At 38.1% G+C, this 18,002-nt stretch overlaps 1 protein-coding gene across 1 annotated transcript in view; it reads right to left on the reverse strand.

Annotated features, from left to right (window-relative positions):
* Positions 1–1,667: 1,667 nt before the first annotated feature.
* Positions 1,668–18,002, reverse strand: part of SAMSN1 (SAM domain, SH3 domain and nuclear localization signals 1) — a 36,426-nt gene continuing 20,091 nt past the window's right edge. Inside the window, exons 4-8 of the mRNA XM_082051280.1 lie at positions 17,213–17,333; positions 15,585–15,736; positions 13,011–13,217; positions 11,839–11,989; positions 1,668–2,375 (exon numbers count right to left, since the gene is read on the reverse strand). Coding sequence (XP_081907406.1) covers positions 2,170–2,375; positions 11,839–11,989; positions 13,011–13,217; positions 15,585–15,736; positions 17,213–17,333 — 837 coding nt within the window. The 3' untranslated portion in view covers positions 1,668–2,169. The remainder of the gene's footprint in view (positions 2,376–11,838; positions 11,990–13,010; positions 13,218–15,584; positions 15,737–17,212; positions 17,334–18,002) is intronic.

Here is an 18,002-nt window from a genome sequence, read left to right on the forward strand (position 1 = left end):
CATGAGCCCAAGTTACGCAGGGTTTGATTCCTGTAAAATAATAGCAGTTGTTGGATATTTTGCTGTGTTTGAAGCCTTGCCTCTCTCACTGTAACTAGTTAGGGAGGGCTATTTTCATTTGCAAACCTATGGAAATAAACATTCTCAGAACATTTGTATCACAGTACATCTCTGCTGTCTATGGTTGTTAGTCTTTGACCCAGCTAACTTAGCTGTTTCTTGGCAGTGATAATTGTATTTAAACTCACCTCAACACATTTTTACATGTTCAGCAATTTTACAGATGTCTAGATAGCAACAACCTGAAGGCTAAATGCCTCTGCTGCAAAAGCCAAAGGACGAGACCCTCTTAGAGGAATTCAAGCCCTTCTCTAGTAGGAGATGATAGAAGCTAATCCAACTACATTATTTCAGAAATTATTAAAGTTATATTAAGTAAAGTCAGTACTGTGTGTCATGACACACTACCGGTTAGAAAAGCATTAAGAAACAAATATAGCTTCTTGATACAAGCTCTTACATGCTTTGTCCCATCAAGGAATTCTGCATCCTCACCATGCCTGGTAATACAGGGTCATTGCTGCTAAATTATGATGATTGTTGCCAGTGTAAAAAGTTAAAAACCTCTCCATTCCTGTTTATATTTCTAAACAGTTTATTTATTCCAAATCTTTGAGTCTAGTTAATACAGTTTTATAAAACTGCCATTTTTATACTAGCCTTCAAAGTAGATCTGTGTATCAGGAGTCTGACAGCAGTTGCCTTTTAAGGGGTCATGAAAACTACAGAAGCATTTTAATTGGTGGCGGGGGGCGGGGAAAGATAAAAGCTTTCCATTTGTTTATAGAGCCTTTGAAAAATATTCTTTTGGGGGTGGAACTTCCTGTGTTTCGTCTCTTCTGAAGGTGTTTTTCTTTTAAGCTATCAACAATATGTGGAAACTTTTTAACATAAATGCAAAATGCCTTAAATTATTAAAATTGTGTGACTAATCAGTGAGCAAAAAGTTTCTCTATTGATTTGATACACAGATTCTTATGCATGATAAAAATGCTTGGTGGAAGTGCCATTTACAATGTTAGTCTTAGAAAAGAGCAGTCTTTGAAATGTAATAGTCACATTAAAAATCAAGTTTTTAAAGGGCTCAAACACATGATTCTGTTTATTATTGAATGAAGTACTCTGAAAGAAGACAGGTGGTTAAAATGTGTATTCCAGTGCAAATATAGTGGGAAATGACAATAAAATCTCCTATAAAAGACAATAGTGCACAATAACCATATTAGCTTCTGAGTTCTGTATACAAACAAATACTCTAGTAAGAAACTTCACACCACGCACAAAAGGCAAGAGTTTCACAAAAAGTGGTCATAAAAGCATTGCATTGATACTGATTTTCTTCTTGCTCCAAGCTTGCATCCTCTATATAATGCTTGGAAAGAATGAGAACAGGTGTGAACATAACAGTAAAGAAATTGCCTGTGCATGAACCATTCAGATGGCTATGTTCTCTAAAATAGAATGAACACAGAGAGCTTGATTCAGATTCACACTACAGTTCTTTTGTACCTCCAGGATGACGTGTAGGAGAGATTAGTCTACTTCAGAGCCTGTTTTGGATAAGAATGATATGAAACAGCTTTAATATTAATGAGAATTAGCTTGGGGCTTTTCAAAGTGGGATGAGAATGTATCCACCTTTTTATTACGATGACATATCAATGAAAAAACATTCTGTACAAATTTCAACAAAACACACCTGAAAATAGAGACAGTGTGATTAATCCTTATATTTTTAAAATAAATATGTACAATATTTACATTTTGGACAGTTCCAGAAATGAACACATACGTATTATGTACCGCTACCTAAAACAATTCAGTATTATGAAGGAAAATGCATTTGCTGTACAAATCTTTATAAATACATGTGTATAAACTCTTTCAGTGAAATGTCTGTGGATTCATTGAAAAGAAAAGCATGAGATATTCTTCTTATCAGCTAATATTTAGCTACTGGGTGTCCACATATTAGACAGTCTAGAGCACCATACATCAGACAGAAGTAGATTTTTGGTGCTGAAAATATTGTGTGTTCTCCTTCTGTGCCATCACACTGCAAATCTGCTTGTCTTTTCTGAAAATCTGCAGAAAAGCAGCAGGACTGTATCAGTTTGACTCAGTGATTGTTATTGACTGCACCATGTCAGACAGGGTTTCTGGGTCTCCTTCTTCTTTACCATTATCTGAATTTTCTGATGAGATGTAACAGCCAGAATCTCTTGGACAGTCATTTAACAGTGATTTGTCAAAGCCGTGGTGAGGGCTTAAGCTCTGCGTTTCCTGGTCACCCTCACTTTTCTGCTGTTGTTCAACTAGAAAGAAAGAAAAAAATTGTCAAAACAAGTATCCTGCGAAAGAGTTTGAGGTAGAAACATGACTGATCTTGAAGAACTGTAGAAACAGAGTAGGTAATATACACACGATGAGATCAATATCTTTTTTCTATCAGAAACAGAAACCTCAGCATCAAAGAACTCAGAATATGATTACAAGAGTATAACATCAACTAAGTTGATGTTGAGGTTGTCTTTGATCCTGTAGTATGTTGCTCAGAGATGAATACTGGAGACTTTGGCCTCATCTTTTAGACTGAGGTCCTTTAGGCTGTCCACAGGTGCAAGAGTCACCACCATGTGTGGTCACTATGACCACAGGAAAGGTGGCAGCTTTTGCCCTCCCACACTCATGTATTCCAGAGCCTATTCACGCAACCAATCACGTAGCCTACTGCACCTTGTTTATAATGTATTGCATTAGAGGTGTTGCATCTTCTGAATGCAAGTTCCACCATTTCACCTGCTCTGTGCACTGTGTAGTGAGATACAATGAGCTGGTCTTCAGAGGTGATCGATGTAAAGATGTCGTAATCAGGTTTTCTAAAGCACTGAACTTTTCAGTGGGAGTGGGTGGCTGATGGAAACTTCCTAATTTTAGCTTGATATCCAGAAGGTTATTTTCTGAAACACAAGGGCCTCAGAGAAAGCTAAAATGACTAACTCCAGTTGTATGGTTTTTGAACACTGTTCCAACACCAAGTAGAAACAAATTATCTTGCAAAAAGCTTGTCCTTGTTTAGCTGCTGTATGACTAATTTATTCAAGCTCAAAAATCTACAACTTAGGAAGGGTATCGACAGAACTCTCAAAAAAAGCCTAACAAGCTGGTGCCTTGTAGACAGGATATACCTGTATATCATCAACGTAATATATCTTGTGGTTAAAGTTCATATTCATATTTTCTGGCTGTGAAATACATGATGTTTACTCACAATAAATTTCTTCAGAAAACAAGCTAGAAGATATAAAATCTTTCATAGTTTTCTTTTTCCTTATCACCCTCCTGTAACTTTATTTTTACTTCAGACTAGGGCTTGCTTTCCAAAGTATAAGGAACAAATCTCATGGGAAACAGATGGTTTTACCCCAGATTTTAGCCCTTTGGAAAAAAAGAAGCCTTTTTGCTTTAAGGTTCCCTTATAATAAGGTTCCCTTATTTCACTTGACTTGTTTCTCAAGGGTTAATTAGTTAGCTTCAAATATTTAGTCAGATTTAAGCTGTCTCAACTCAGGTACAGGCAGAATGGAAGTTCCAGTTCATGAAGGATTTTATCCTTTGTCAAAATCTTAATCTAGTGTAACTCCAGGGTCAAATCCCAGAATAAAATTTCCACAAGGAAAATTTGTACTGACATTTGTTTCGGTTGTTGGAAATGATAACCTTTGGCAACATGGGAAAGATTTACAATTTGGATTATTTTTTTTTCAATCTTGTGTTGTATTGTGTAACAAAGAATAACTTAGAAATTAAAAACTGTAACGTTTCACTCTGAAAATATTTAAATGGAACAGCAGGAGAGTCAGGACCTGTCTTCATTGTGTGAGATTTCAGTGAGCTTATTTCACAACACATTTTGATATATTGAGAAATATTTCTAGGTCCTGATGGAAGTCTTGTAGATTTGTTTGGGCTGATTAATTCTGTTTAATATTTTCTGTATTTCAGTTGCCTAATTCAGTTATTAAACTGATCTGATTTTGAAGAAAAGAATACAATGACCCAGTCATTTCTGCATGAATAGGTTATAGGCATAATCTAATGTATTTTTAAAAAAAAATCTGATTACTTTAAACACTTTCCAAGGAATAGAAATCTCACCTTGTTCCCAAATAAATTAATGATTAATTGCACTTGCATGAAGGAGTACAACTTTCATCAGATTTAATTGATAACTGTAACTGTTTGATCTTCTCACCTTACAGAGCACAGTTTGTCACGTCCAATTTTATCTCTCTATGCAGGGAAAATATTTGGTCATGTAGGGTCCAATTGATTTCTGATTTAAGTCAGGGAGGAATTACAAAAAGCATTACACCAGTGAAGGTATTACTGCTGCTATTAGTAGCAACAGAAGTAGTTTAGCACAAATAACAGCAGATGCTCCAGCAAAGCCTTGTCTAAACTGTGTCATTAGCTTCTTGTACCCATCCCACAGGCACCAAGATGACCCAGGTCTGGGTTGCCAGTGTCTGGGTGAATCCCCCTGCCCTACTGCGGTCAGGGCTCCCCTGCCCTTCCCTTAATCCCCTCATCAGCCTAATGCTGCTTGCCGGTGCTTTTATCAGCTTCTGGAACATCATCTGCTGCCCCGGGAAGCAGTGACCTAGAAAGTGTTAATCCTGTTTACATTTTCAAGGTCAAAAGAGGAACCTCCATCCACTTTGTTTGTTTTACAATGGAAAGAAGACCAAATAACTAGTGGATTAAAAAGAAAATACACTTTCATTCATTATATTAGTGCCCTGTAACTAGTTCTGATAATCTGAGTAGTCCCTATGTTAAAAACAGATCCTAAATTCTGTTGTAGCAATGGCTTTCCCTTGTGAATTTCAGTGAAAAAGGCACAGACAAGCTTGGAACTGAGATTTTTTTTTTTTTTTTTTTTTTTTAAATCTGAATTTCGATCAGTTAGGAGAATAAGAAATTTCTAGTTAGAAAACATATAGTAATGTAAAACTTCTCTCTCTTCCCCTAACAGTAGATTTTTTTTACATGAAAAACAAAGATGTCCAGGTGTTTGAGACAGTAAAAATACTGTATTTTCCATTTTTCTTTCTGAGCAGAAGTTGAACACATCCCTCATATTTAAAAAGAGAAGACTGAAAGCAAACTTTGGCACTTTTTTGGGTTTTTTAATTTATTTTTTAAACTTTTTAAAAAAATTTTTAATCTCCCTTTAAAGCAACCTTAAATATTATGCAGTAGCTACAGAAACACTTGAACAGGATGTTGAGTATTATAAATATATGCAGCAGACAACTTTTTTTTCTTTTCAATTCAATTCTACTTAATTCCTTCCTCTAACACATACATGTTGAAGTTCCACATTAGTAAAGGTAAGTTTGCTGTCAATCTTTTGGACATCAGAAGAAAGAGACAGTGCACGGGAAACAGGAATTAATAAAGTTAAACTGTCATTAGATGTTGCAGAATCATCAGAAATAACCATCTTATTAACAAATGAAAGTCCTATCGTTTTTCTACAGTAAAGCAGTTTCAAATAAGATAAATAGCTTTTAGTCTCTGTTGTCTATATGGCCAGGAAAGTCCAAGATACGCATCATTTTGACACACATATTCTAATTCTACTTTAAACGGTAGGACTGTATTCAGACTTCTGAAAAAAATGTGAGGCATTTAGCCTTAATAATAGATGTGTGATGCATACTAATCTTCCTTGCTGTTTGGATCTTTGATATGAATATTTGTTATTCAAGGACATAGATGTGCATGACACATGCGGGGATAGATCTCCTTTTTCCTTCATCAGCTTTTTTCCTTTTTCTAATGAGTTTAAAGTCCTGATTAGGAAAACACTTTAAGCTTAAGTTTAAGGCTATTCAGCTCAAGAATGTACAGAGGTCATACTGGCTCCTGTGTGGTTATCTCGGTTTAAACCAGATGAGTGGCAGGAGGCTTGGAGCTTGTCTTGGAAAAAAAAGGTCACCCATCAGCAAGCCATATATATGAGTGTGCCCTCTGAGAGTTTGCTACTCAGGTTTTGCCCAGAAGGCAAACTGGGTTAGGAGCACCGTGCTTTAGGCAGAGTCACTTGTGCGCTTTCCTGTAAGGTGCAATGGTGACAGACAGAGCAGCACCATATAATAACTAAGTGGAGCAAAGTGTATCCTCAAGGCTGATGTTGGACCTCTGAGGTACATACGAAGGCCATGTGTCAACCTGTAGTGCCCATATTGGTTAGAACACCTAAATGTTAAAAAGAAATGAAAACTCACAAAGCGTCAAATTCAGAAAGGATAATTTTGAAGCAGCAAATGGCAATATTTATTGAAAAAGAAGCAGAGAAACCTGAAGTGGTTCTGCCCACACATGCAATACTTTGGGCACTCAAAGAAGTAAACCTTTCGTGGATATTTACAGACATGCAACCTGAAAAATTGCACTTACTGAAGTCAGTGGCACAGCTTTTGTGGGAGGAATACTGAACCAACATGAGACTCTATGGTGAAAAAGGAAATGAGAAGCTCCTTTTTTCTCTAAAATCTGGAAGCAAACAGATGTGCCTGAAAAAGGGTGAAAAATACTAATACTCATGCAAGGATGAGCTTCCTTGAGAAATCTGAAAGTACTAATGTCCAGATCAATAATTTGTACCACAGTACAGAAGAGGAGAGTGTCTTTGAGCACCATTTGACCTTGACATGATATTGTATGATCCCAAGCACTTAAAGGGACTGCCCAGAGTAGAATGGTACTCTTGATGTGCTAGGTCCTCACTTAAGGAGTGCAACTGAGAACTGGAAGTTGTGTCCTCAGCTATATACTATCTTTCTGTCCAAGCACAATAAATAACGAACAAACATTATCTGGTACTGGCAGTGGGATTTAGAGTACGATCTGGCACTTAAATAAGAAAAATAAGCTAAGGAAGTGGATTTTGGGACATAAGTGTAAAATATTGTCTGCCAAATTGCACATATGCACCTTTTTTTTTCTACAAAATGAATTGTATGCACATATCTGATGAAATCTGACTCTTCCTTAACTCAGAATAGCTTCACACTAATTTAATCCACTGGACTTCAGGAATGAACATCTTGACCTGCACCATCTAAATGAGAAGAGAGTCAAGGCTATTTTGTGCACACAAAAACCTGTGTCCTGGGAAACGGTCAAGAAAAAAGTTCCAACCTCCTTTTATTACTTTGTTCATTAGCCATCCAGCAACTGCTTCACTTTAAAAATAGCATCCTACAAAAGCACAGACATCCATCTCCTGTCTAGAAACCATCTGGGAGAAGAATGGAAAGCTATTAAGAAACACTTTATGAAAAAGAGATTTTTTTTTTCTTTTTCCTCACCAGCCATGAATTCATGGAAACCAATATTTTTTTCCCAAATATATAGGTCTAATCAACTGCTAGAAAATATAAAAAGACATCTGGGAAGGGAGGGAAGGTCATGAGGAGCTTACAAGACCTTGCAGTTCTAGGATAGCATTCCTGCATGTAGTGCTTGAAGATGGTGAATTTGGGCCTTGACTCCCAGGAAGTGCAGAAAGAAGATAGTGCAGTACCAGGAGGCAAAATATGATTAAGAAACATGATGTGGTAGCATTTGCTAAATAAAATTTTTAATTCTTGGTGTAAGATGGGTAAATCTTTTCCTTTCAAATTCATTCAGGTCTAAATAAAATGTAAGAAGAAAAAATTCTCACTGCCAGAAATCCTACATTTTGGATGGCTTTAAGAAGCATATAATGTGGAAACTATTTCTGCAGGTCTTTTGGTCAGAAAATTCAATAACTGTTTATTCTGCAACATTAATTATATGGTCACAAGTATGTGGCATGAAGAAATCACTTACTATAACAAACAATAAATGTCAAGAAAAAGCCAAGGCAAGAAAAAAATATTAAAAGCCCTGTAAAAACATCTGGACATTTCACAATATCAGATATCACATTAAAGAAATACTAAATCTTGTTTTACTACATTTATAGTAGAATCTAGTAAAATGAGGGTATATTCCAGCACACTTGGCTCTTCTAAATAGTAACAGAGTCACAAAAACTCAGATACCCTTGCATTCAACTCTGGACCACACCTGAGACTCCACTCCTTAATCAAACTTGTGCTTCATGGAAGCACAAATGTAATGCAAAGACATGGAAGTCTTCCACACCCTGTGAGAACAACGGGCTTAGATCTTTAAATATGGTCTATGACCTTAGTATTTTTTTCACAAAGCTGATAAAAAGAATGAACTTTTACCTGGAAAAGTGCTGAAGTTATACTAGAATACTCTTGGCCAGTAAACAGATTACTTTGTAGTTGTGGGTAATTATGCTGCTCACTTCTAAGCAATGCAGAAAATCAATTTTAATTAAAAAATCATTTATGCTGGACTGAGTCATGCCCCTTTAGGAAAAAAAATATATTGACCTAGGAAAGTTCAGTTCAGATTCAGAATTCAGTTTCACAGTAGCACCCAGTTCTTTCAACCCAATTTTCCAATCAGATTGACAGAAGGACGAAGAGGTCAAATGATTCAGACAAAGTAAGACTCATGCTGAGCTTATCCCCAAAATCATTCTAACTCCCTGTCTTTTGATATAACAACTTGACAGATAGTTTTTATCAATTTTAGTCTTTAGTATCTTCCTTTTTAGGGAAGGTTGTTAAATTCTGTCCTGTCACTACCAGTCACATGACAAATGCTATGAACCTTTGGCAACCAGACAAGGCAAGGCTTTGGTTCAGTCCTGATTCAAGACAGTATCCCAAACCAAGAAAGTGTTTATGTGTGACTTACCTTAAAATATGCACCAGTCTTATGCACCTCAACTGGACTTAAATGAATGCTTATAGCTGTCGTGGTATATAAATACATCTTGTTTCTGGGCCTTGTGAGTATTCACAAATTCCGGGAATATTATTTTATTGAATTTGAATACTAGAAGGATTTGGTATGCCTATCTATAGTGGATGTGAAGCAAATATTTGTTTTATCTCTTGATCTAAGACTACAATGTCATCACTGGTTTTGAAGCATGGGCCACTTTATAAGATTTGATGTTCCTCTTTCTAGAACCATGACAAGAATTTAAACTATTAGACTACTGTGCAGATAACATCAGGGATACTGTTTTGCCTGGAGGAGTGACTTAATCCCATGCTGCCAATTATGAAGAACCCTATTTGGATAATGAAGGTAAATTTATTAATATTCACTGTATGGACCATGTAAGGACCTTGTTAGGTTTGATGCTTGCACAGGTGTATGTGGAATATTAAGTGCTAAGACACCTTCAGAAAAAGAAAAACTTGTTGTCATATTCTATAAAGGTTACATGTCTAAGGCCACTTACTATACTTTTTGATACACAAGGGATATAAATAGTAAACCATATCCTCAGTACCCCAGAATAGTCTGACACTCGCGTGGTCTATTAAAAGCTATTATGCTTTGGTTTTGTTTTTCACACTGTTGCAAAAATGCAAAATTACAATCTAGCATTAATTTGCTTTGTGCTTTCATTAATTTTCTAAATAATGCTTTCATTAATTTTTCTTAATAATGCTTTCATTAATTTTTCTTAATAATGCTTTCATTCATTTTCTTTGTGCTAAATATTGATATAGAAAATCATACACAATAAAAGGTGCAGAAAATTCAGCAAGTCTAGTTACCAAAAAGTATACACAGACATACGTATCCTCAGCTTAAGGGCAAATTAGGGAAAAAAACCCCATATTTTCAAGTGATTTACAGCTACATTCCTGCAATATAATTATTTGAAAATGTAACCTTTTTTTTTTTTTTCCTGGATTCACTCTTTCAATCATTACTTCTACACAAGCAGCCCTGTAAGAGTGTTTTTGTGGCCTGTCATCTCACAAAGCTATAGAGCAGAAAGAGCAACCCAACGTGGTGGGCAAGAAAAACCCTTTTAATGCCTCCATTGTGTTTGCAAGAACCTTACCCTTCCCTGGAATCTGACTAAGAACAGGAAAGACTGCACGTACAAGTGGGGTCCCAAAAAAAACACAAATGTACAGTAATAAACAAGGTCAGCAAAGACACAAGAAAGATCAGAGAACATCTGCAGTAAAAGATGAGTGGATGAGATAGCCAAAGACATGCTTAGAAACCCAGCGAGATTTACATACTGGCTTATGTATATGGGCATGCAGGTATGTGCATCCATATGTATGTGTGCTGGAGTAAGAATTGGAAAGCTGCCTACCTACTGAGCAGATAAAAAATGGCAAGAATTGATATTAAGACATTGCAGGTCTCCTTTTCTTTCTTTCAGATGCTTCTCAATTGTGAGTGCACATTTGATAAGATGGCTGCTCAGCACAGGGGTGAGTAAGCATGACTATTAATGAAGAGGAAAACATTTCCTGTTTTGGCCAAGTGTCTAATTAAATAGATACTTAGTTGTAGTTCCTATGAATTTGACATAAATTATTTAAAATTTGAAGTCAGGTTGAAAATATTAAATTTAATATAATTAAAATATCATGAGAACAATATTTTCTCTTCTGTATCCTAGGGCTACAAAGTTGGTGAAGGGTTTGGAGAGGAAGCCGTATGAGAAGCAGCTAAAGTCACTTGGTTTGTTCAGTCTGGAGAAGAGGAGACTGAGGGGACACCTCATGGCAGCTACAGCTTCCTCACAAGAGGAAGAGGAGAAGCAGGTGCCAAACTCTTCTCTTTAGTGGTCAATGACATAACCCAAGGGAATGGCAGGAAGATGTGCCAGGGGAGATTTAGGTTGGACATGAAGAAAAGGTTCTTCACCCAGAGGGTGGTGGAACACTGGAACAGGCTCCCCAGGGAGGTGTCACGGCCCCAAGCCTGACAGTGTTCAATAAGAGACTGGACAATGTCCCTAGACACATGGTGTGGACTGTGGGTTTGTCATATGCAGTGACAGGAGTTGGACTCGATGATCCTTGTGGGTCCCTTCCAACTCAGGACATTCTGTGATTCTATGATGCTATGATCCTAACTTTTTCACTCCCAGTGAAAGGAACAAGTGAAGAAAACATCACGGTGATCAATACACACCCCATATGATCAGCTTTCACAAGCTCACCAGAAATCTGAGTCAAATTCATTTTGAGAAAAGAGTGCAAACCACCTACTAGGACATATATATATATATATATATATATATATATTCGTTGTTTTTTTTTTTTTTTCCTTTTTTTTACAAAACCTTCCTAAAAACTAATCTGATTTGGACAAGGATTTAAGTGTGGGATGAAGTGAGAGAAGGAAAACCTATATTCTACTGCAGAATATTGTTTAAAAAAACTTAAAGAAAATTCTTTGCTGTAGGTATTGGAAATAAGCTGTGTTTTGGTTAAGATACTAGTACAGAATTTTTATTCTTTGTTCTTGCACAGCCCTTACGACTTTTGGGAAGTCACTTAACCTCTCTGAGGGTCGGATCCCCAGCCATAAATAGGGTTGTTCTTAAGCAATAGTTGCTACCAATCTATAGTGCAGGACCTAGAAATAAGAAATTTTAAATCACCCACATGTTACTAGTCTAGTAATCATATGCATATGTAGAAGAGGTGTATGGCTTTCTATCTGAACAAATAAGAAAACCATCTGAATCAACACTTCATATTTAAAGAAAAAATCAAGTAACAGATCAGTGTGAGAATCACTATTTCTTTAAATGTGTTTCTTAAGTTAAAACATTCTTGTGACTTTAAACAAGGTTTAAACACTTACTGTCATAGTCCTGTAGATTTTCAATTGCTGATAACAATCTTGCCCTGTCTTCTGGGTTTGAAACATTTAATTCTATCAGGTGGCTCTCCTGTAGATCCTTTAAGTCCTCTAGAGTTTCATATCCATTTAGCAAGAGGGTTGAAGCATATTCCTACAAAAAAGAAACAAGCAAATCCTCTAATGTGAAAAAGCACTATGTTTAGTAAAGGAATAGACACAATTTCTCTTTTGTCAGGTTGAAATGGGCTCCATTCTCTAGTCTGATTGACCCACCTTTGGTGTAAACCAGAGCTGGAAATCAAGAAAGGACAGAGGCGGTGAGGCCTGGAGGTCCTCCTGGCCATCCCAGCATCTGTGCCTGAGTTGTCTAACAGAGTCTGACAGCAAACTGGACCGGGGCAGAGCTCTGCCAGAAATACTTTTATCTGCCAAGCATCTGGACTTTTGTGGGCCACCTCATGAGTGCCTCCCATGCTGGTTCCAGGAGGGTTTCTAAGGCAGGGTGTGCTCTACCTTTGCACAGAAGGAGCCCTTCAACATAAGCGAGCGTGACAAACTGAGGGAGCCCTCAGCCGTGTGGTCTCACACATGGTGCCCTTTGAGCTGTGTGTTGACGCAGTATGAAACTCTGTGCAGATGCCAGGAAAAGGAGTGTTTGCATCAGCACCAAAGCAATAACCATTATTAAAAATGTTACCTGTAAATCATGACCTAATTATGCTTTGACACTCAGTCGAGAACCAGGGTTGCAGAGAGGGAGGGAGGCATAACATGAGCATAGTGCAAAAAAGACTATTACTCTCTAAAGGTCATGAGAGATTAGAAACCCAAGTTCAAAATGTTGGCACTGGAGTCAGACTGCAGTCCTGTCCCTGAGGTGTCCACAGTCACACACCTCCTATCAGGTGCATGATTGCAGTCAGGTTACAGTGACTTGACAAGTCACCTCCGCGCCTCTTTCTGTGAAGTGTCTTAGCCTAACCAAATGATGTGGTAAAATGCAGGCCTATAAGCCACTTACATCAGATAAAAGACAGACATGAAGCTGATTTGCTTTGTTGACAACAAAACTGCTGAAACCTTCCTTTCTACTTCTGCCTGTAAATGACATCCAAACCCAAGCACACAGAAATGAAATGTTTCAAATACAGCTGGGAAACGTATTAGCTGACCTGCAGGTGGACACAATCCAGGAGCTCTTGCAGTGTTTTAGGCTTGGTCCTTTTGCTTCCTCTGTGCGGCTTTATCTTTCTGGGTGCAGCTTCCTCTTCCAAGATAATATCCACATAAATGAACTTGAAGTTTCCTACTTTGTTGTTCAGCATGCCTGTCCATATGCCCATGGGGGTTTTACAGATGATATCTATAATGTCTCCTTTCTAGAACAATAAAAAAAGCATAGCACTACTTCCACATCTGGTTTGTTATATGTAGCTTTTCCTCTATGGACCAAAACCAGCACAGACAGCACAGAATCTTAACTAGTCAGCGCAAAGTACCTTTTAAAAATTACTGAGATTTAGCTCCTTTGCTTTTATTAAACAAACAAACAAACAAAAAACACCAACAAAAAACAACCAAACAAAAACAACAAAATAATTACAGAAAATGGAGTTAGTTGGTATCTCCAAACCTTTGTGAAGGAGAGGTGAGCAAAAGCAGCCCCTCTCACCGTTTTTGTGCTCTACTTGGTCCCTGAAAGGGGTAGGGTTGCATCAGCAACCAACTTTTGCCATGGATAGTGGACATAGCTTTGGCAAAAAGCCAACTGCTGAAGTTATTTTTCAAATATGTGCCAAACCATTTTCATGATAATCTTATCATCCAGCTTCTCAAGGGTCTTCAAATACTGACAGCTAAGCTATGTGAAAGGTGGATTCTTACCCATTTATTTTTGAGTAAAAAAAAACCTGTCTATATGTTTCAAAGGCAATAAAGAACATTTAACTCCATTAATATCTTCCTGTCTGTTGTTCCCAAAGGACTGACAAATTTTCCCACTATTGTTAACACAATTGACTGAGAAATTACTGGGAGGCATCTTAGCAGACAGATCTAACCCCTTCAGCTCTCCCAACTTGTGCATTCACTCACAAGTGTGAGTGCAAAAATGAGTGACAACACAGCTACTTCAAGAGGGCTTTTTGGTAAAGGTGTTTGCAGCCACACTGTGGGAACCAAGGTCTCAGCTCAGCAAAAGTCATTCTGAGTAATTCTTGCAGTAAAAAGGCTCCCTTGTAAGTCATACCACCTACAAAACTTGCTTTCATGACCTCAGAATTGAGTCCTCTCTTCTGGGCAAGTATCACAGAACTTATAAAAATGCTGAAAGTCTTGAGAGACTTATCTAACAAATCCCCAGGTACACAATTCATTTGGCTTTCTGCAACAAAGCTAAAAATCAAACTCCGTTTTTTAAAATACTTGTTAACAACTCCAGGGCTTTTGTGTTTTTTGTGGTCTGGTCAAGACACTGCAAGTCAAGCAGTCACCCTACTTTTGGTACAAGCCCAGGTGTGAAATTGACTGTTCCAGCAACCTGATTTTGTTAGAATATGGAGCTCAGAGCTATAAGCATGTCTGAAATGGAACTAGATAAACATTTGTTTAAAGGTCTATAAGCACGCATATTATTCTATGCACTCATGGAGGCCCAGGAATTTCAGATGTGGAAGCAGATCAGGACTCGGCAGTAACTTTAAGCCAAGCTGCAGACGCACTTTGTATTCAGATTCAAGGTACCGATGTTTTGTGAGATAAAATTAGGGTACTTCAACCCTAAGTATTCGTTTATAATTTTAAAATACAATGCCCCAGTGATTAAAAAAGTAACCTATGTGAGCCAGCAGACGTTTGCATTTTGTGGCCAGTTAAACTGTTTTGAAAGAAATGCCCTAGGTGTGGGTGGAAGTGGAGGGCAAGTGGTGAAGACTGCAAGGACTGACAGAGCAATGACTGTAATGTAGGCCAGAAAGGAGTAGAGGGAGCCCAAAGTGAGATACAGATGAGGATTTTGACAAAAAGAAGAGGCTATGAAGAAGAAAAAAGGATGCTGAATATGTGTGAATATGATCTGGATATGAAGGTTTTTACAAAGATGGAAAAGAAAGAAGTCCATATTACAGACATTAGTAGTCTGAAGAATTATGATATTGAATGTATCTGTGCATGGAAGGAGAAGAAAAGGGCTGAACTTTTTTGGTAATGTTCAGCTGGGCGCATGTCTGAAGCTCCTTTTTCTCACTCTCACAGCATGACCACCCCTGCCATGTTGTCAGGGCCAGTGAAAATTCATAGTTCAAAGGTATGCTTAAAGAAAACCTTAATAATGGAAAGGCGAACTGTTTTCATTAAAGGCAATGTGTGCCACTGAGCTTTTGATATATCCTAATTGTGACTGAAAAAGGCAACATGACATCCCATGGCACTCAAGGTTTTCTTACTCTAGGTCTAGTATGTGGGAAGTAACATGTATTTTACTCTGAGGAAAGCTGTGGTATCCAGGTAGATACCATGATGAAGTAGCTACCTGGAGTCTATGCCTTAAAAAGCCTTTAGCAGCAGTTGGCTTTGCAGCATTGTTTGAACTAAGTCCTTATAGAAGCATTGCAAAACCAGATTGGTCTTGCTTTTAGAGAATTACACATGCTTAACAGTTAAAAATGCATTCATAATCATATTCTTCACATGTAAGAAATGCCCCTCTGGCATTCTTACTGGCAAAGAAATCCTGATGGTTGTCTTACTTTGATTTTCAGAGAGTCGGTGTCATAAGGACTTGGTGTGAAGTCCGTGTGAACTTTGGCTCGACCGCAGAAGGGCCCAGTGTAAGGGACTTCGTCATCAAACCGGAGGCTGTCCCTGTTGCTTGTTCCGTCTGAGCAGCTGGTCACCCCACCTTAAAGAGAGTCAAGTTGAGAGATCTCCTGCACCAAGTGCCCAGACATGCAATTCTGCACTGCAGTCAAGAGTAAAGTGTTCAAAGGCACAGAATTAGAGGAAGAGTGTACTCTCTGTGGTTTTGACACATTCTAGGAAAAATACATTCAATAAAAAGCATATGACAAGAGACTGAAGAAAATAGGTAGCAAATCTTGCATTAACATCTTCCCTGCAATAATCTTTTTCTGTTCATGATACTAATAGACTAGACATTTTACTTACAGACTTTTTGAAATATTACCTCTGCAGATTAATAAAATGTACTCTAAAAGTGCAATTTAGGGAATTAATTCTGCTGAACTTCCCCTGTTTATTCATAGAAATGAAAACAAGTACTGTAGAACTTATTTTATTTCATTAGAGAGCTAGCTGAAACATCAAAGGAACCTGCATTGCAGAGGAAAATTTTAATCTTATCAACATTTCTGCCTGTCATTTTATCCAAGTTGAGCAATAAAATATCAGCAGAGTAATTCAAGCAAATTTGAGCAAGCTCTGCAATATCCCATCCAAATATGTTTTTAGATAAGAGAAGCAGTGTGTTGGAAGCAAATTCCCATATACAATTTTCACAAATCACTTCATAGAAAATGATCATAAAAATGGTTTTGTTTGAGGTGATTGCTTAAGTGCACAGCTCCGTCTCAGGGCCAGATTAACTACCAAGTACAAATGGTCTGGACTGCAATTCGGGTCCCCACTTAGGGCTCAGGTGATGCCTGCAGTGATGGCACAGCTGTGTCATCATGGAAGCTGTGACCTACTGCCCAGCAGATGTCCACAACGGAGCAATGGATAGACAAGTGGACGCAAACTCCTCTTCAGAGATTCATCTGCCCTCCAACTGAGACTGCCCTGTTGGGGGAGGGTTTTTGGTGGGTTTGCAGAGAAGCAGACTGTGCCTCTCTGTATTGAGACCTGAAGGTGCCAGGTCAGGCCCCCATCCTCCATCATGTCAGAGATATCTCTCACTTTATGTGCCTCACGTCTGCAGGGCGAAGGATGGACTCAAAAGCACTACTCCCTGAGAGAGGATGCTTGTGTGAATGCACCCAGTGACTGCAACCCTGTGGGTGCCAGTACCACAGCAGTCACAGTCACCCAAAACAAGTATGGCTTATATACCAGCAACATCCCCTACAATCCATGGTGGGTGTTTTGTGTGTGTTTGTTTGTTTGTTTTTTGTTTGTTTTGTTTTGGTTTGTTTTTTTCTTCAGTTAGTATTTCCACTCTTAAAAACACTGAGCAGATTTCTGGAAAGAGGTTTCCCTACCCTAGCTGACACCCATTTAATCGAATTACACTTTTGTCTGCCAGACTGAAGAGCTTGCTACTATCACATTTTTGATCACCAGCTCTGATACCTCAGACTTAAACAATGACAATATTGATCCAGTGACTGAATAAGAAGTGTGAGTATCTTGTACTTACTAGATGAGCTTTGGCCACTGTTCAGACTATAGAGACTTTCCATAGAGTCACTGTTTTTTAGGGATACCTTCTCTGTGTGTGTTCCACCACCAGGATCACTGTCATCTTTTCCTTCTTCATTCTTTAACACAAAAATCAGATGTTAACCACCAAGAGATGTATTTTATAAAATTTATTTTTTTTTTAAATATTTGTTGGAGATTAAATCATCATTACACTTTATTAAGAACCACTCTAAGAGAGAAAGCATTTTAGAATTTGATGCCTGATAATAAGGATGTTTAGCACCACCACTTGCTAGTGGTGATCCTTAGGATCTTGGAGAAATCCTCTGTCTCCTCTCTGCCCCACTCAATTCATTCCACTCCCGCTCAAGTGGCTAAACTGTTTCTCCATCTCAGAAGACTGCAATATACCACAGCAGTGACGAAGGCTTGTAGTGGGAAATTTGCAGATAGCCATATCAGGTGATTTTTTTGGTCTGATTGTCTCTGAGCAGGAACTATAAAGTTTAATTCTGAAAGCATGTGATGAAGTGCTAGCTGAGGCAGATGTGTTTTGCCTGGAACTTCTGAAAACCATGGGCACCTGGCAGCAGGCTGGCACTCCATCCAGGCTGCTCAGGAGACAGCTTGCACACATGTGTTCTACCGCCATGCTCACTACATTGCCTGACCTACACATTGGCCTCAAAATGCAGTGCATTTCAGAATTGACAGATGCAAGTTTCTCACACAAAAACTAACAGCATATGAAATTGGCCCCTTGAGTTCATAACATTAAATCACAC

This window comes from Streptopelia decaocto (assembly GCF_964273445.1).
Source record: "Streptopelia decaocto genome assembly, chromosome: 1".
Lineage (NCBI taxonomy): Eukaryota > Metazoa > Chordata > Aves > Columbiformes > Columbidae > Streptopelia > Streptopelia decaocto.